Genomic DNA, 19,939 nt, shown 5'->3' with positions numbered 1-19,939 from the left:
AAAATAAAAAATTAGCCGGGTGTGGTGGTGGGCGCCTGTAATCCCAGCTACTTGGGAGACGGCAGCAGGAGAATTGCTTGAACCTGGGAGGTGGAGGTTACAGTGAGCTGAAATTATTCCTGGGCTCCATCCTGGGCAACAAGAGCGAGACTCCACCTCAAAAACAAAGAAACAAAAACATTCACGTAATATTTACTTTAGCCTGCACTTTGGGATGCCGAAGTAGGTGGATCACCTGAGGTCAGGAGTTCAAGACCAGCCTGGCTAATATGGCAAAACCCCGTCTCTACTGAAAATACAAAAATTAGTGGAGTGTGGTAGCATGCCCCTGTAGTCCCAGCTACTGGAGGCTGAGGCAGGAGAATTGCTTGAACCCAGGAGGTAGAGTTTGCAGTAAGCCGAGATTGCACCACTGCACTTCAGCCTGGGTGAATTTTACCTACTAACTAGATCATTTATGGGTCTGCTTCTATTGTCTGGGTTTCTACTCTTGAATTATCTGTCATAATTTACTGCCTTTTTGTATGTCTTATAAATGTTGATTTTATGCTATACATTACATACAACAGAGCTATAGAAGATGCAGGTGATACAACTTAGACAGAGTTTGAGCTTTTCTTCTGTTAGGCAGAGAGTGAAATGTTGATTGCTTCAATCCAATCAGGAATTGAGCTAGGTCAGGGCTGAGCAACAATTTTAATTAGACTCAGTTCACCTTTGATTTAGCTCTATTCCTTCTACATGGCCCTTTCAGGCTTTTGATTCAGAGCTTGGCAGTTTTATGTCACCCTAATCTTACAAAACCAAGGAGATTTAGATCTCTAATGCAGAGGTTTGAGATTTAGCTCTTTAACTTCCTACCCCATAGTGCTTGAAAATCTGGCAGTGTCTTGGCTGGGCACGGTAGCGCACGCCTGTAATCCCAGCACTTTGGGAGGCCACGGCGGGCGGATCACCTGAGGTCAGGAGTTCAGGATCAGCCTGGCCAACAAGATGAAACTCCATCCATACTTAAAATACAAAACATTAGCTGGGCGTGTTGGTATGCACCTATAATCCCAGCTACTCAGGAGGCTGAGGCAGGAGAATCGCTTGAACCCAGGAGGTGGAGGTTACAGTAAGCCAAGATCACGCCATTGCACTCCAGACTGGGGGACAAGAGCGAGACTTCGTCTCAAAAAAAAAAAAAAAAGAAAATCTGGCAGTGTCTTATGGGGGCGACCTGCGTTTTCAGCATTTTTGCTTGCACTCAGACTTACTCACGAGACACATAGATTTTACTGTCTTTTCAGCTTGACTTCCAATCTCCCGTCTTCCTCCTTAAAACTCAGGAACCATCTTATGGGGAAAATCAGCTGTATTGGTGGCTCCCATAATTTCCATTCATAATTCTAGTTCTGTGCCCATTACACATACCACATACCCATTACACATTACACATACCACATACATACACAGCTGCCTAGAGATCTGCTGGTTTCTCTATTGTCCAGTAGAGTCTGAGTCAAGATCTGCAAATGCTCTCAGGAAGGAAAGATCTTCTTTGGGGCATTTTAGTCATTTTGTGCTTGAAGCTTCTACAGTTTTCCCAGATCTCCAAAAACATGATCTTTTTTTTTTGTAGTTTATCCCAGCTTTTTTAACTAAAAAAGTTTAAAAAAGTGGGAGCTTTTGCAGTGGGACTAACTTTTGCAGTGGGAGCTCCTACTTGTCATGATCCATCACATCCTACTTAGGACTGTGATATAGTTCCAGCCAGCTGGGTAATTGACATTTGTGGCTCAGCACAATTGCCGTTAATACATATCAGGTGTTACTCATGAATAATCAAATCTTAGATATTATATCCATTTACTTCTGACAAGGTACAGTTTAAGAGTTTTGAGTCACTGTTTAAGAATAGACCTGCTAAATTTCAGAGTTCATTTAGGTTACAGCTTTTTAGTTTTGCAAAAATCATGTTTATGGTTGTCTTATTTTCAGATTCTTAAGGAATTTTTTTTGTTTTTTTTTTTTGGAGATGGAGTCTCACTCTGTCGCCCAGGCTGGAGTGCAGTGGCATGATCTCAGCTCACTGCAACCTCTACCTCCCGGGTTCAAGCGATTTTTCTGTCTCAGCCTCCCAAATATCTGGGAATACAGGCACGCACCACCATACCTGGCTACGTTTTGTATTTTATTAAATACAAAATGGGGTTTTATCATGTTGGCCAGGCTAGTCTCAAACTGATATCAGGTGATCCACCCACCTTGGCCTCCCAAAGTGCTAAGTTTACAGGCGTGAGCCACCGCCCCTGGCCTTTATTTTAATAGAATTTGAATGTAAGCGCCTTTGAGCCTGCTCCTTGCCAGGCACTAGGCAGTTGAAATACATTATTGATTGAACAACAAAGATCCTTCACGGAACCTATATTCTGACTGCAAGAACACAAAATAAACAAATAAGCAACTCAGAAGTATGTTAGGAGATAAGTGCTATGGGAAGAAAATTGAATGCAAGGAGAGGAATCAGGAATGCTGGGGTGGTTGCAGTTTTAAATAGGGTGATCAGTACAGTACTTTTTGAGAAGAGGGCTTATAAGCAAAAACTTCCAACTATTTATAGCCAGACTGCTTCAAAGAATATTTGATGTGAATAGCAAAGTGTGAATTTGATTTTACCTAAGTTTATTAAACAAGATTTTATGTGTAAGATGCAAGTGTTTGCATCTTTTTCATTTATGTTTGTTTATAGTTTTGAGATGGAGTTTCACTCTTGTTGACCCGACTGAAGTGCAGTGGTGCGATCTCGGCTCACTGCAACCTCTGCCTCCCAGGTTCAAGTGATTCTTCTGTCCCAGCCCTCCGAGTAGCACCCACCACCAAGCGCAGCTAATTTTTTGTATTTTTAGTGGAGACGGAGTTTCACCGTGTTGGCCAGGTTGGTCTTGAGCTCTTGACCTCTAATCATCCACCCGCCTCAGCATCCCAAAGTGCTAGGATTACAGGCACGAGCCACCACGCCCAGCCAAGGTGTGCATTTATATAAGCGTGTTTGACTTGCATAATTTAAAATATATATTTTGGCCAGAGTGCAGTGGCTCACGCCTGTAATCCCAGCACTTCGGGAGGCCGAGGCGGGTGGATCACCTGAGATTAGGAGTTTGAGACCAGCCTGGCCAACATGGGAAACACTGTCTCTACTAAATACAAAAAATTAGCTGGGCATGGTGGTTTATTCTTGTAATCCCAGCTATTTGCAAGGCCGAGGCGGGAAAATCGCTTGACCCCAGGAGGCAGAGATTGCAGCGTGCCGAGATCGCGCCATTGCACTCCAGCCTGGGCAACAGGAACAAAACTCCGCTTCAACAACAACAACAACAACAAAATGCACACATTAAGAAATGGAAAATCCGGGCCGGGCGCGGTGGCTCAAGCCTGTAATCCCAGCACTTTGGGAGGCCGAGATGGGCGGATCACGAGGTCAGGAGATCGAGACCATCCTGGCTAACACGGTGAAACCCCGTCTCTACTAAAAAATTCAAAAAACTAGCCGGGCGAGGTGGCGGGCGCCTGTAGTCCCAGCTACTCGGGAGGCTGAGGCAGGAGAATGGCGTGAACCCGGGAGGCGGAGCTTGCATTGAGCTGAGATCCGGCCACTGCACTCCAGCCTGGGCGGCAGAGCAAGACTCCGTCTCAAAAAAAAAAAAAAGAAATGGAAAATCCGGCCGGGCGCGGTGGCTCTTGCCTGTAATCCCAGCACTTTGGGAGGCTGAGGCAGACGGATCACGAGGTCAGGAGATCGAGACCATCCCGGCTAACACAGTGAAACCCTGTCTCTACTAAAAATACAAAAAATTAACCAGGCAAGATGACGGGCGCCTTTAGTCCCAGCTACTCGGGAGGCTGAGGCAGGAGAATGGCATGAACCCAGGAGGCGGAGCTTGCAGTGAGTGGAGATCGCACCACCGCACTCCAGCCTGGGCGACAGAGTGAGACTGTGTCTCAGAAAAAAAAAAAAAAGAAAGAAAAAGGAAAATCCTTCTTGAGTCAATTCACAGTTCAGCTACAGTTTTTATCATGCATATTCTAATATCACTGAAGTATTTATAAGATGGAACTCTGCTATATGTAATGTTTTGTTAAAATGCTATTTGTAATATTAAACCTCTTTATATATCAGTATAATTGTCCAATATTGTGCTGGATATGTTTGGGAATTGAGATACTGTAAAAGTTATATTAACTAATGTGTATATTTATTACATTAATATCTTTTGAATTGAACTTTTAACAACTTTTTAGAGTTCATTGAAAAGTTTAGTGTTATTTCTGATAAAATAATCTTATTTCCATGCATTTAAAAAGTAGAGAAAATGAGTAAGATACCTCTTCTCGTTAGGTGCTTTTTAATAATTGCTTGTTTTATAGGACTATTTTGTTTATTCTTTTCAGAGAAAATTTGTCAAAGGATCTTTACTTGATATCTCAAATGGATAGTGATCAGTTCATCCCAATTTGGACAGTTGCCAACATGGAAGAAATAAAAAAGTTGACTACAGACCCTGATCTAATTCTTGAAGTGTTAAGATGTATGTAAAAATACCTTTTAGCTTTTTTTTTTTAATTTTAAACGTTAAATGTTATTTTGACTTCTGATCATATAGAGAATTATTTTTTACTGCCCCCACCACCACCTTATTTTGTTGTTTTGTTCCAAATTATCTCTCTTTGTTTTTTGTTTTCAGGGGTAGTGGTGAAGGACAGGGTCTCACTTTGTCACTCAAGCGGGAGTGTGGTGTTGCAAATCGCAGCTCACTGCAACTTCAAACTCCTGGGCTCAAGCCATTGTTCTACCTCTTAGCCCTCCAAGTTACTGGGACCCCAGGCACACGCCACCACATCCGGCTAATCATTAAATTTTTTTATAGAGGTGGGGTCTTGGTATGTTCCCCAGGCTGGTCTTTTTTTTTTTTTTTTTTTTTGAGACGGAGTCTTGCTCTGTGGCCCGGGCGGGAGTGCAGTGGCCGGATCTCAGCTCACTGCAAGCTCCGCCTCCCGCGTTCACGCCATTCTCCTGCCTCAGTCTCCCGAGTAGCTGGGACTACAGGCGCCCGCCACCTCGCCCAGCTAGTTTTTTGTATTTTTTAGTAGAGACGGGGTTTCACCATGTTAGCCAGGATGGTCTCGATCTCCTGACCTCGTGATCCGCCCGTCTCGGCCTCCCAAAGTGCTGGGATTACAGGCTTGAGCCACGGCGCCCGGCCGACTAGGCTGGTCTTAAGTTCATTGGCTGAGTCAGTCCTCCCACCTTGGCCTCCCAAGCCTTATCTTTGTTTTTACTGACTGGTGTGTCTATAAGCCACCACCCCACCTCAGTTTTACCGACTGGGGTGTGCGTGTGTGTGTGTGTGTGTGTGTGTGTGTGTGTGTGTATGTATGTATGTATATACATACATATATACCCCGCTCAGCCTCCCAAAATGTTGGGATTACAGGCGTGAGCCACCACGCCCAGCCTATATACAGCTTCTGTAACAATTCTTCAACTTGGTTGTTTAACATCATGCCGACTTAAGAAGTATAAGCAATTAAGTCTCATTTTTCTGGAGTGTTAGGTAAATATGTATCATTATCACACAACCTTTAAAACATCTCTCTCAAGTTTTTGAACCCAAATAAGAAGTACATTTTTCATCACAGTTCAGTACACACTGTGTACCTCCACCCGACTGAAATATTTGTAACAAACTTGTTCTAATTTTACAACCTACTAATGAGTTGCTATGGGCAGTTTGACAAATACTGCTCTGAAATTTGGTAATGAATTTTTATTTCTTGATTGAAGCTTTAAGAATTTTTGCTGGATTTTGTGTCTTGTATGTATTTCTTGGTTCAGTATTTGGTAACCTCTTAAGAGTGGGTTTTGTTAACTATTTGACTGAATAAGGCAGATCTTCACTTTTATGAGAGATGTGTTGAAAATGTTTAAAAGTTAAATATAGCAAGTCTGATAATAGACATATTCGAATAGATTTCCATTTCCAGAGGATTACAAACATTTATGGAACATTCCAGAGGATTACAAACATTTATGGAATCTCTCATTGGTTTGTAGGTACATCGTTTCTTAAAATGACCCAGTCTTGTCTACATTAAAAGTTGGCAAAGAGAGGCAGAATCTCCCACCTCTTTAGGTTGGAACTTGGCATGCCATCACCCTTAACTGCTTGTTTTATTCTGTCTACTTGCCTGCTTATGGAGATCTGGTATATTAACTCCATGAAGGGACTAGAAATAAAAGTTTTGGCTACTTGCTACTATATTTAGTATAATATTTCCTTCTAATCAGCGTTTAAAAGATGGCTTTTGGGACTCTAGTAGTAGTATGCAAGATAAGTAAGTTGAAATCCTGCATAGCTTATAATTTGCATATAGTTCTTGGTTTAAGGGCTTCTTGAACTTTAATCTTAGGAAGAATTTCTTCACATATGAGATTTCATTACATTCCTCAGCATAGTGCTTTGCCAATGAAAGTACACTAATTTCTGTTAACATCCATTTGTTATCTCCTCAATGAAGAATTTGGTTATTATATACAAGAAATTTGCCTTACTAGATATATGTTGTATGCTTTCTGAAGGCGGTGCCAAAGTTAGAGTAAGTACTCTGAATATTTTTTTCAGTGAATGAGATTTGACAGTGGTCTTTACATATAAATCTCCAAAAAAATTGTCATACCTATAATCTTTGATTCTACAACTTAGTTTCTTTAGGATATTAACCCAGCGTCTGCAAATTTACTCAGCTGGAAATTAAAATGAATAGTTTTTTAATGGCATTAGTAATATCATTATTTATCACTTTTGAATAATACCCTTTCTTTTAAATTTCAGCTTCTCCCATGGTGCAAGTTGATGAGAAGGGTGAGAAAGTGAGACCAAGTCATAAGCGTTGTATTGTAATTCTTAGAGAGATTCCTGAAACAACACCAATAGAGGTAAATTATTAATAATTGTTAACGCTAAATGTTCTCTGTTTAAATTGAAAGAGGTTTCTTCTGCTTTCCGTGGCAAAGAAAAGAAATTGAAAGAGGTACAAGCAAAGCGTAAGCGAGTGCCTTCATCAGTTACTGTGAAAAGGTTAAATATTAATTTGTTTCATTAATTCTGAAGTACTAGGATGGTATAGGGGAAGGAAAAGATATAATTCTGTTTTCTTAGAAGGGTAGACAAAGTATTGCAGTGAAACATTCTAAATAGGCTATTTTGGGAACTTGAGAATTCATCTGTAAGAATGAATAACTAGACTTTGATTAAGGATTCAGGAGGCAAGGCCGGGTGCAGTGGCTCACACCTGTAATCCCAGCACTTTGGGAGGCTGAGGCGGGTGGATCACGAGGTTGGGAGATCGAGACCATCCTGGCTAACATGGTGAAACCCCGTCTCTACTAAAAATCAAAAAATTAGCTGGGCTAATTTAAAAAATTAGTAGTCCTAGCTACTTGGGAGGCCGAGGCTGGAGAATGGTGTGAACCTGGGAGCTTGTAGTGAGCTGAGATCACGCCACTGCACTCCAGCCTGGGCTACAGAACGAGACTCTGTCTCAAAAAAAAAAGGGGGGGGGAATTAAGGCAGCAGGACTAACCCTATTGTTCAGCAAAATGTTATATAAAGCAAAGTTGCAGTCATAAAGATGGTATGGTACACATACCAGAATAAAATAATATTTGAATGAAATATTGTAATCAATTTGACAGTTAGATTCTACCAGTTATTACTTTGCAGTTATTTAAAGCCAAAAGTTTTATTATCTGTTTTACTGATGAAGTAACTGATAGTTAGGATGGTTACATAGTTTGCTCAAGGACATAAGGGCTCTTAAATGACAGGAGTTTGGGTTTGAACATAATCTCTCTGATTCTAAAGTCCATGTTTCATAATCACTGTGTCACAGAGCTTCATGTTAAGTTGCCATGATAAGGTGATATACATTAAAGAAGATGAGGATTAGTTAGTAACTGACATTGTAATTGATTAGCTATTTAGAATAGAATTTTTTTTATTTTATTTTTTGAGACAGGGTTTCAGTCTGTCACCCAGGGTGAAGTGCAGTGGCACAGTCACAGCTTACTGTAGCCTTGACCTCATGGGCTCAAGCGATCCTCCCACCTCAGCCTCCTGAGTGGTTGGGACTACTGGTGCATGCCACCATTGCTGGCTAATTTTTGTACTTTTTTGTAGAGATAGGGTTTTGCCATGTTACCCAGGCTGTTCTCAAGCACCTGGACTCAAGCAGTCTATGCACCTTGGCCTCCCAAAGTGTTGGGATTACAACTGTGAGCCATTGTGTCCTATTTCATTATCCTTTTTACAGTTATTATAATTCATATTCTGAATACATAAGGAATTCATACACATGAAAAACAGTAAGTAAAACAAGGCACCAAATGTTTTGTTGGGTTTTTGAGTTTTTTGTTTTTTGCTTTTAAATTTTCTTTTCATGTTAAAAAAGAAGTTTTTCCTCAATCAATGGTTTTCTGTGACAGGGTCTTGCTGTGTCACTAAGGGTGTAGTATAAGTGGTACGATCATAGTTAATTGCAGCCTCAAACTCCTTGGCTCAACCAGTCCTCCTACCTCAGCCTCCCAAGTAGCTGTGACTACAGGAGCCAGCCACCATGCCCAGCCAATTTTCACTTTTTTTTTGGTAAAGACAGTGTCTGGCTATGTTGTCCAGGCTTGTCCTGAACTCAAGCAATTCTCCTGCCTCGGTCTCCCAAAGTGCTGAGATTATAGAAGTGAGCCACTGAGCTCTCGGGCTACATTTGACCTTTGCTATTTCAGTAGATATTTTCTTTCCTTCTGTTACTTTTTTTTTTTTTTTTTTTTTTTTTGTAAATATAGATGGAGTCTAGCTCTGTTGCCCAGGCTGGAGTGCAGTGGAGTGATCTTGGCTCACTGCAAGCTCTGCCTCCCGGGTTCACACCATTCTCCTGTCTCAGCCTCCCAAGTAGCTGGGACTACAGGCGCCTGCCACCACGCCTGGCTAAGTTTTTGTATTTTTAGTGGAGATGGGGTTTCACCGTCTTAGCCAGGATGGTCTCGATCTCCTGACCTTGTGATCCGCCCACCTCAGCCTCCCAAAGTGCTGGGATTACAGGCCTGAGCCATCGCGTCTGGCCTGTTACTTCTTAAGTATACTTAATGTTCACTTAACTTTTTTTTTTTAATCTTCTTTCAATCCATTAACAGTTTTACCATTTTAAGTTTTGTAGTCACCCTTTTTCTGAATCCATGTAGCTGTCAGTTTGTTTACTAATTATGGAAAAAAGAAGATATGTTTGCACATTAACTCACATGTATGTTGTAAGCAAAGCATCTGGATTAAATGAGAATGCATGAAAATTTTTATTGCCTAGAAAATGTTTTTTTTTTTTTTTTTTTGAGGCGGAGTCTCGCTCTGTCGCCCAGACTGGAGTGCAGTGGCGCACTCTCGGCTCACTGCAAGCTCCGCCTCCCGGGTTCACGCCATTCTCCTGCCTCAGCCTCCCAAGTAGCTGGGACTACAGGCGCCTGCCACCTCCCCCGGCTAGTTTTTTGTATTTTTAGTAGAGACGGGGTTTCACCATGTTAGCCAGGATGGTCTCGATCTCCTGACCTCGTGATCCGCTCGTCTCGGCCTCCCAAAGTGCTGGGATTACAGGCTTGAGCCACCGCGCCCGGCCTAGAAAATGTTAATGAAGGATATCACTTGTCCTGTGTCAGGCCAGACAGGAAAAGGACAGGGGAGATTTCACTATAAGGAACATTTAGCTTGCCAGTGGAAGTGAAATACTTATGCTTTGCTGATCGTAAAATAAATCATCCTAAAATCATGTACAAAATACATCTCCTGGCCAAGTGAAGTGGCTCGTGCCTATGATCTCACCACTTTGGGGTGCTCAGGCGGAAGGATCGCTTGCATCCAGGAGTTTGAGACCAGACTCAAATATATCTCCTATTAACTCTATTTGTTTTGGAACACAGCCTATCCTCAGTAGAAAAATGGGCAAAAGTTAACAAGTGAAGTGATAGAAAGGACCAAAAACGTGAAGATATGCTTAACATTACTAGTAAACAAATAAGCAAAAAATGCCATTCATTGATGTATTTTTTAGAGTTAACTAATTTTCTTTTTAGGAAGTGAAAGCTTTGTTCAAAAGTGAAAACTGCCCCAAAGTGATAAGCTGTGAATTTGCACACAATAGCAACTGGTATATCACTTTCCAGTCAGACACAGATGCACAACAGGTAAGAAGAAAACAGTTTTCTGATACAGGTCCATCCTAGTGGCAAAATAAATAGTGGTATATTTTAATTGAGAAAATGTGTGTTTACACTGATGTTTATCAAGATTAGTGAGTACCTTGATCACCTTTTTGCTTTTGCTCAATTGATGTCCTTTTTGAGCATCTTCCTAAAGTTTTTCAGTTTTGATTTAGGAAGTTTTCTGGTCGATAAGAATATTAACATAACAGTTTTAAAATTAACATAGGGATTGAGAACTATATACCTAGTGGTATTTTTAGTACATAATAGGTCTGCAATAAATAAAATTCTTGGAATTTTGACTTGATGATTTTATTCTTGTTAACATGTCTTAAAGAGAAATAATCCTTTAAAACACAAATATATCTATGATAAGAGTGTTTAAAAATCACAGATTTTTGTTTTTTAAAACAATTTAGTAGAAAGTTGTCTGATCATTTTTAAATTGGTTTCTGGGGATATTTTGGGTCTGTTTTCAATTTTAAGGCATTTTTTCTGCAGTAATCCATGGTGGCTTTTCTACAATAAATATGAACTGTGGTTGAGAAGGCCTTATATTTTTACTTTTTCATTCCCTGTCCACTTGCACAGTGGAATCGCCTACATAATTTTGTTTTTATAGTTTAATACTACACTCTCAACATAATAAAGATGACTTTACTGAAATGTTTGAATGCTAATTAAAGTTTTCTTGTGCTTTGTTAACAGGCTTTTAAATACTTAAGAGAAGAAGTTAAAACATTTCAGGGCAAGCCAATTATGGTAAGAAATAGAGGAGATCAGTGTGAAACCAGAACAGATTTTGGTTTCTCTGTGTGAGAATTTTAAAAATACAGACAGATAATGTTTTATAAAAACCCATAGTGACTTTTAAAAAGTATCTGACTTGGGCTGAGCCTGGTGGCTCACGCCTGTAATCCCAGCACTTTGTCAGTCCAAGGCAGGCAGATTGCTTGATGCCAGGAGTTTGAGACCAGCCTTGCCAGTATGATGAAACCTTGTCTCTACTAAAAATAGAAAAAAATAGCCGGGTGTGGTGGCACACGCCTGTAATTCCAGCTACTTGAGAGGCTGAGGCAGGAGAATTGCTTCAACCCGGGAGGCATAGGTTGCAGTGAGCAGAGATTGCACCACTGCAGTCTGGCCTCGGCGACACAGCAAGACCTTGTCTCAAAAACAACAGCAGCAACAACAAAAACAAATTTCTGGCTTGTATTATGTGCTACTTCAGAAAATGATAAGTCTTAAAAATACTTTGTCTACAGCAATTCTTTACAAAGGGGTAACTTCAAGTGGCGTGAATTTTAATTAGATGCTGATTTACAACATATGAGATAATTCCAGATCTCAAAATGAGCAATAGGAATAATTTTTAGTAACAGAGATGAAAAATATTCACAGTACTTTCAACCTTATCTCAATTAACTGCATCACTACGTTAACATACAACCATTTGGGAACCTAGGCATTGTCATTGATGACACTTGATCACTGTCTTTACATGTCTGGTCTGTTCTCAGGTCCTGTGTAAATACTTTCCAAAAATCTCCCATTGTTTAGGCTTGAACACTTGGAGTAGCCTCTTAACTGCTGTGTTAACAACTTTTCCCCCCCTTAACAATCTGTTCTTCACGTTGCTACCAGAGCTAGTGTTTTAAACTGTAATCCAGTAACATACACTTAGTTTGACTTGATCCTCATTCCCTGTGTGCTGTAGTTATTCTTATTTGTAAATGTAATACATTATTCTTACTAATTCCTCTGTGTTGAACTCTTACTGTGTGCCACTTTCTGTTTTAAGCACTTTACATGTATTGATTCATTTAATCCTTACAAGAACCTAATGAAGAAAACCTAATGTTTTTTTCAGTTTACTAGTGAGGATAATAAGACATGAGGGTAACCTTCCCAGTTTCACGTAACTAGTAAGTGAAAGAACTAGGATAACAATGACTTAGATTTATTAAGAGGTTCTAAGAACTTACTATATTTAAATCTCATTATTGCTGTGAAATAGGTGGGATTATTAGCTTCCATATTACAGATGAGGCTATTTTCTAGTTGTCATTCTACTTCCTCTGTCTATGATGTTCTTCTCCCTTTTATCTTTCCCTGCTTTGAGGTTTTATAAAGATACTCTCCCGAGTCTTCTTAATAGCTTTAAAGTTTTAAAGTATTTCAGAAGTGGGTCTTTGGTATATCTGGAATATAGTATAAGATAAGATAGGAATCTAGTTCTATCTTTTTCCCATATATGGGCAGACATTTATCTCAACACTTAATTTTTTGTCATTTCTAGTCTTCTGCAACTTGTGTGTAATGCCACAGCTATGAGATTTGTTTCAGATTCTCTGTTTTCTTTGAGTTCTGCTTCCCTGAACCAATATGGCTGTTTTGTTTTGTTTTTGAGACTGGGGTTTCTTTCTTTCTGTCACCTAGGCTCAAGTGCAGTGGCATATGATCACAGCTCACTGCTGCCTCAACCTCTCAGGCTCAAGTGATCATCCCACCTCAGCCTCCCAAGTAGCTGGGACCACAGGTGCACACCATCATACCTGGCTAAGTTTTAAATTTTTTTTTTTTTTTTTTGAGACGGAGTCCCGCTCTGTCGCCCAGGCTGGAGTGCAGTGGCCAGATCTCAGCTCACTGCAAGCTCCACCTCCCGGGTTTACGCCATTCTCCTGCCTCAGCCTCCCGAGCAGCTGGGACCACAGGCGCCCGCCACCTCGCCCGGCTAGTTTTTTGTATTTCTTAGTAGAGACGGGGTTTCACCGTGTTAGCCAGGATGGTCTCGATCTCCTGACCTCGCGATCCGCCCGTCTCAGCCTCCCAAAGTGCTGGGATTATAGGCTTGAGCCACCGCACCCGGCCTTTTTTAATGTTTTAATGTCTGCAGGTAATCACTATTTTGATTATTCCTTATACCTTCCATTTCTTATTTCTGTTGCTTGTGCTGGGGGTCTCAGGTATAGTAGAAAAACACAAATATTTTATTTTAAGTAATGTTTTTCTCTGCCATTTTAGTTTTTCTTTATGCTTCTTTTGATGTGCCATCCCATAGCAACATAAGTTGCAAGAAAATTCACATTAACTTTTATACCATTTATTAAAATCAAATGACCTAACACCTGGAAAGACAGGTGCGGAAGCAAGGAATGCTATACTCCAATCCTGGTGGTGCTTTCTGCCACCAGCTGTTGTATCTTAAGTATGTCAGGCCAACCTGTAAGGTTCTGGTTTGTTTCTTTGTAGTGTCCATGCTCTTCATTTCTAAAGTTCTGTAACTTAGAAGTGATTACGTTGCAGGAAAGGGGCCTTAAGTGGATAATATTTATCCACCTGTTTCCTAATTTATTGATGATTTCATTAAGAGGCAGTGATTAATTCTGTTTCAATTGTGATTTCTATGCCTGACAATAACTGGTATCGGTTCCCTTCAGCCTAAGGAACTTCCATTAGTGTTTGTTACACTTCCAACCAGCAAAGAATTCTCTTAGTTTTTACTTAACTAAAAATGTCTGATATTTCACACTCTTTTTTGTTTGTTTGTTTGTTTGAGACAAGGTCTTGCTGTATCACCGAGGCTGGAGTGCAGTGGTACAGTCTCAATTCACTGCAGCCTCCTCCGCCTCAGCGCCCACCCCCTGCCCCAATTAGCTGCAACTATAGGTGCATGCCACCACGCCCAGCTAATTTTTCTATTTTTCGGTAGAGAAGGAGTTTTGCTGTGTCATCCAGGTTGGTCTCTTAACTCCTGAGGGCAAGCGATCCCCCCACTAAGGCCTCTCAAAGTGTTGGGACTACAGACATGAGCCACTCTGCCCGGCATTTGTGATGGGTATTTTCCATGGATACAGAACGCAGGGATGACAGCTAAAATTATTTTCCATTCTTTTAAGATACGTTCTGGACTCTTGTTTCTGATGAGATGTTCACCATCATTCATATGGTTGTTCTCCTATATATGTGCCCTTTTTCTTTGCCTGCTGTCAAGATGTTTTATTTTTGGTTTCCAGTAGGTTGGCTATGGTGTGTCTAGTATGGTTTTACTTATCATACATGGGAAATACTAAACTTCTTGGCTCTGTATGTTGATATTCTTCGCTGCATTTGGGGAATTTCCAGATGCTTGCCAAAAATTTTTTCTGCCCTCTCTTCTCCTTTCTTTTTTTGATATTCCAATTTCGTATGTTGGACTGATTGATGTCACTGAGATTCTGTTCATTTTTCTTCAACCTATTTTTGTTGCTGTTGTTCTCCGGATAGGATAATTTCTGTGGATTTCGGTTCATCTTGAAGTTCACTGAACTTTTCTTTTGCTGTCCCCAGTGTGATAGGACTGTCCAGTGAATATTTTAGATGCTGTATTCTAGAGTTTCCATTTTAAAAAACATTTCTTCTCTCTCTGTTGTGATTTCCCCTTAATTTCAATTTATTAGAAACATAAATGTTTTCCATGAATACATGTATTTGTAAGAGCTGTATTAAAATCTTTGTCTGCAGTTTAACATCTGGGTCATCTTGGAGTCCTTATTTTCACTCCCATTTTTTGATTCTTTTTCACTTGCAGTTCTGTGCCCTGAAATATTTCTTTCATTGTTGTTTTCTTTTTTTTTTTTTGAGACGGAGTCTGGCTCTGTCACCCAGGCTGGAGTGCAGTGGCACGAACTCGTCTCACTGCAAGCTCCACCTCCCATGTTCACGCCATTCTCCTGCCTCAGCCTCCTGAGTAGCTGGGACTACAGGTGCCCGCCATCATGCTCGGCTAAGTTTTTTTTTTTATTTTTTAGTAGACACGAGGGTTCACCATGTTAGCCAGGATGGTCTCGATCTCCTGACTTCATGATCCACCCTCGGCCTCCCAAAGTGCTGGGATTACAGGCATGAGGCACTGCGCTCGGCCAATTGCTGTTTTCTTGACTAGTGGACTGTGTGTGTGTGTGTGTGTGTGTGTGTGTGTGTGTGTTTAGACAGAGTCTCGCTCTGTTGTCCAGGCTGGAGTGCAGTGGCGTGCTCTCGGCTCACCACAACCTCTGCCTCCTGGGTTTCAAGCGATTCTCCTGCCTCAGCTCGGCTAATTTTTGTATTTTTAGTAGAGACGGGGTTTCACTATGTTGGCCAGGCTGGTCTTGAACTGCTGACCTTGTGATCCGCCCGCCTCGGCCTCCCCAAAGTACTGGGATTGGAGGCGTGAGCCACCACACCCGGTCTAGTGGAGTATATTTTTAAAATAATGCTGTTTACTTGATTTTAGTTCCTTAGGGGACCTTTTAACATTAAAGTGTACTATAATGTATGACATTACTTAGGTAAAAGCAATAGCTATAGTTATTATTTAGGTCTTGTTAAAGTCAGTTTGTCAAGATTGGCTATAATTGATTTCTTATTGTTTGACTGGTTGCAATTTTAGGAGTGGAGGAGGGTTCCTGGCCTATGATTGTCAGAATCGTAGAATGTATCTTTCTTTTTTTTTTTTTTTTGAGACGGAGTCTCGCTCTGTCGCCCAGGCTGGAATGCAGTGGCCGGATCTCAGCTCCCTGCAAGCTCCGCCTCCTGGGTTCACGCCATTCTCCTGCCTCCCCAGTAGCTGGGACTACAGGCGCCCGCCACCTCGCCCGGCTAGTTTTTTGTATTTTTTAGTAGAGACGGGGTTTCACCGTGTTAGCCAGGATGGTCTCGATCTCCTGACCTTGTGATCCACCCGTCTCGGCCTCCCAAAGTGCTGGGATTACAGGCTTGAGCCACCGCGCCCGGTCTGTATCTTTCATACATTCATTGAAGTGGTAATTTTATGCTTTCACATGTGTTATTTCATTTGATATTCCCAGTAACTTGGTGTGCCTGTGGTTTCTAATCTCATCTTCCTACATCTTCATATTATATAGCTTTAGCATCCCAAACCCTAAATTTGAATTGCTCCAAAATCAAAAAGGTTTTGAGTACTAACATGCTGCTCAATGGAAATGCTCATAGAGCCTTTTGGATTTTCGGGTTTGGGGTGCTCAACTGGAAAATACAATGCGAATATTCCTAAATACAAAAAAAAAAAGCTAGTACCAAGCATTTTGGGTAAGGCATACTCAGCCTGTGGTTTTATTAAGGGTCAGCAAACATTTTCTTTAAAGAGCCAAACAGTGACTATTATAGATGTTGATGGGCATGTAATTCCTGTTGCAGCAACTTGTAGGGTAAAAGCAGCCACAAGCAATGCATAAAATGGTCTGCTTTATAAATTTACCAAGTATTAAAGCATTTTTGTCCTTTTTAATCTTAATATAGGAATTTGAAGCATATGAAGATAAAATGGTATAATTAGTTACTGTTTACCCATTATCCAATTTTTTCTCCCAATTTTATTTATTTTATTTTATTTTGTAAAGAGACAGGGTCTCACTTTGTTGCACAGGCTGGAGTACAGTGTGCGTGATCATAGCACACTGCCACCTTGGGCTCAAGGGATCCTTCTGCCTTCAGAGTAGCTGATTATTGTTTGTTTGTTTGTTTTTGTGGAGACAGGGTCTTACTATCTTCCCCGGCTAGTCTCAAACGTCTGACTCAAGTGATTTCCCACGTTGGCTTCCCCAAGGTGTTGTGATTACAGGCGTGAGCTACTGCGCCCAGCTCTGCACCCCCGCACCCTTTTCTTCCTTTTTTTTTTTTTTTGAGACGGAGTGCTGCTCTGTCGCCCCGTCTAGAGTGCAGTGGCACAATCTCAGTGCACTACAACCTCTGCCTCCTAGGGTCAAGCAGTTCTCTGCCTCAGCCTCCCTAGTAGCTGGGATTACAGGCACCTGCCACCATACCCGGCTAATTTTTGTATTTTTAGTAGAGATGGGGTTTCACCATCTTGGACAGATTGGTCTTGAATTCTTGACCTCATGATCCACCTGCCTTGGCCTCCCAAAATGCTGAGATTACAGGCGTGAGCCACCATGCCCGGCCCCAGCCTCCAGTTTTTAAATTTCGGCAAAATACAAATAAAATTTACTATCTTAACTGTTCTTATTTTTGTTTGTTTTCTTTTCTTTTTCCCCACATCTTAACCGTTTTTGAGTGTACAGTTTAGTGCTATTAAATACATTCACAATGATTTGCAGCCATCACTGCCATCTATCTCCAGAACTCTTCTTATAAGACTGAGCCGGGCCGGGCGCGGTGGCTCAAGCCTGTAATTCCAGCACTTTGGGAGGCTGAGACGGGCGGATCACGAGGTCAGGAGATCGAGACCATCCTGGCTAACACGGTGAAACCCCGTCTCTACTAAAAACTACAAAAAACTAGCCGGGCGACGTGGCGGCGCCTGTAGTCCCAGCTACTCGGGAGGCTGAGGCAGGAGAATGGCGGGAACCCAGGAGGCGGAGCTTGCAGTGAGCTGAGATCCGGCCACAACACTCCAGCCTGGGTGACAGAGCGAGACTCCATCTCAAAAAAAAAAAAAAAGACTGAGCCGGGCGCGGTGGCTCACGCCTGTAATCCCAGCACTTTGGGAGGCCGAGACGGGTGGATCACGAGGTCAGGAGATAGAGACCATCCTGGCTAACACGGTGAAACCCCGTCTCTACTAAAAACTACAAAAAACTAGCCGGGCGAGGTGGCGGGCGCCTTTAGTCCCAGCTACTCGGGAGGCTGAGGCAGGAGAATGGCGGGAACCTGGGAGGCGGAGCTTGCAGTGAGCTGAGATCCGGCCACTGCACTCCAGCCTGGGCCACAGAGCAAGACTCCATCTCAAAAAAAAAAAAAGACTGAAACTCTATAGATGTTACCCAATTTTAACAGTTAGTGGAAAATGGCCATTCTTATTTCCTCTATATTCCCACTCATTTCTCCACAACCCCAGTCATCTTGAAGCAAATTTCAACCTTAATTTCAGATTTCATCCATAAATAAATTAAAATTTATATCTCTAACAAGAGGGATTCTTTCCCTTTTTTTGAGACAGAGTCTTGCTCTTTCGCCCAGGCTGGAGTGAAGTGGTGTGGTCTCAGCTCAGTGCAACCTCTGTCCCCCTGGGTTCAAGCAATTCTCCTGCTTCAGCCTCCTGAGTAGTTGGGATTACAGGCATCCACCACCACGCCTGGCTAATTTTTGAATTTTTAGTAGAGACGGGGTTTCACCATGTTGGCCAGCTGGTCTCAAACTCCTAACCTCAGGAGATCTGCCTGCCTCGGCCTCCCAAAGTGCTAGGATTACAGGCGTAAGCCACTGCACCCGGCTGGGATTCTTTCTTAATACCTGGTGACAATATCATCATTAGACTTTAAAAAATGAACAATATCTTGAACATCATCAAATACCTAGTCACTTTTCATATTTTCCTGATTCCCCTTCTTTCTTTCTCTTTTTTCCTCTTTAAAAATCTGGGCCGGGCACTGTGGCTCATGCCTGTAATTCCAGCACTTTGGCTGGGATGATGCAGGCAGATCACATGAGGCCAGGAGTTCCAGACCAGCACGGCCAACATGGTGAAACCCCGTCTCTACTGAAAATACAAAAATATTTAGCCAGGCTTTGTGACTTAGGCCTGTAGTCCTAGCTACTCAGGAGTCTGAGGCCCGAGAATCACTTGATCCTTGGAGAAGGAGGTTTCAGTGAGCCAAGATCACACCACTGCACACCATCTTCGGTGGCAGAGTGAGACTGGCTCAAAAAAAAAAAGTAAAATTAAAAAAATCTGTAATTTTTCCCTATAACTTTGTATTTTTTTCTTTTGGAAGTTTATGGGTAAGATATTCATTATCTGTCTTGCAGAGTTTCTTGGAATATACATTTTGCTGCCTTTATTCTTGAATGCAGTTTAACATGATTCTCTCTCCCCTCTCCTGTTTTTCATGCAAACTGGTAGCTAGATCTTTTTTTCTTTTTCTGTTTTTTAAAGACATGGCTATCATGGAAAGTAAATAGATAGTGATCTGTCTCCTATATTTCATGCATTTTGGTAGCAAGAGGCATGATCAGAACTGGGTTTGATTTTTGGGGCAACAGGGAGGATACAAAAGCTAGCTGGTATGCTCATTGGTCTGTTAATTCATTAGAGACTGCTAAAATTGTGGTATTTATCTATTTTTCATTTATTAGAAACTCATACTCGTCTTCATTACCCTGAGTTACAGGTTCTATGTGAAATCCATGTTACATGCTTGATTCTAGCTTTTATTACCAGTTTTTAAAAGTGTTGATTTTTTAGCCGATTTTTAACTGTTTTTGGTTTTGAATATTTAAATGTATTTAGGGTATTTACTGTTCATGTTGATTTTGGCCTCTGAATTGACTCCTGAGACCTTTTGCTACGCAGCCATAGCAATCTTTTTTTTTTTTTTTTGAGATGGAGTTTCGCTCTCTTGCCAGACTGAAGTGCAGTGGCATGATCTCAGCTCACTGCAACCTCCGTCTTCCGGGCACAAGTGATTCCCCTGCCTCAGCCTCCTGAGTAGCTGGGACTACAGGTGCACGCCACCATACCCAGCTAATTTTTTGTATTTTTACTAGAGAAGTGGTTTCACCATGTTGGCCAGGATGGTCTTGATCTGACCATGTGATCAGCCCGCCTCAGCCTCCCAAAGTGCTAGGTTTACAGGTGTGAGCCACTGCGCCCAGCCAGCCATAGCAGTCTTTACTGGTTACCTTGCTGTGCAGTTTGTCAAGATGTTCCAG

At 41.6% G+C, this 19,939-nt stretch overlaps 1 protein-coding gene across 13 annotated transcripts in view; it reads left to right on the top strand.

Annotated features, from left to right (window-relative positions):
* The window catches only part of LARP4 (La ribonucleoprotein 4), an 86,203-nt gene that overhangs the window by 34,397 nt on the left and 31,867 nt on the right, over positions 1-19,939 (top strand). For all 13 annotated transcript variants that reach the window (XM_033222112.1, XM_033222106.1, XM_033222114.1 and 10 more), the window contains 4 exons: positions 4,435-4,571; positions 6,876-6,979; positions 10,160-10,270; positions 10,997-11,050. In XM_033222112.1, coding sequence (XP_033078003.1) covers positions 4,435-4,571; positions 6,876-6,979; positions 10,160-10,270; positions 10,997-11,050 — 406 coding nt within the window. The remainder of the gene's footprint in view (positions 1-4,434; positions 4,572-6,875; positions 6,980-10,159; positions 10,271-10,996; positions 11,051-19,939) is intronic.

Source organism: Trachypithecus francoisi, unplaced genomic scaffold, assembly GCF_009764315.1.
Source record: "Trachypithecus francoisi isolate TF-2019V2 unplaced genomic scaffold, Tfra_2.0 Lachesis_group11, whole genome shotgun sequence".
NCBI lineage: Eukaryota > Metazoa > Chordata > Mammalia > Primates > Cercopithecidae > Trachypithecus > Trachypithecus francoisi.
This window is presented reverse-complemented; position numbering and strand designations above follow the sequence as displayed.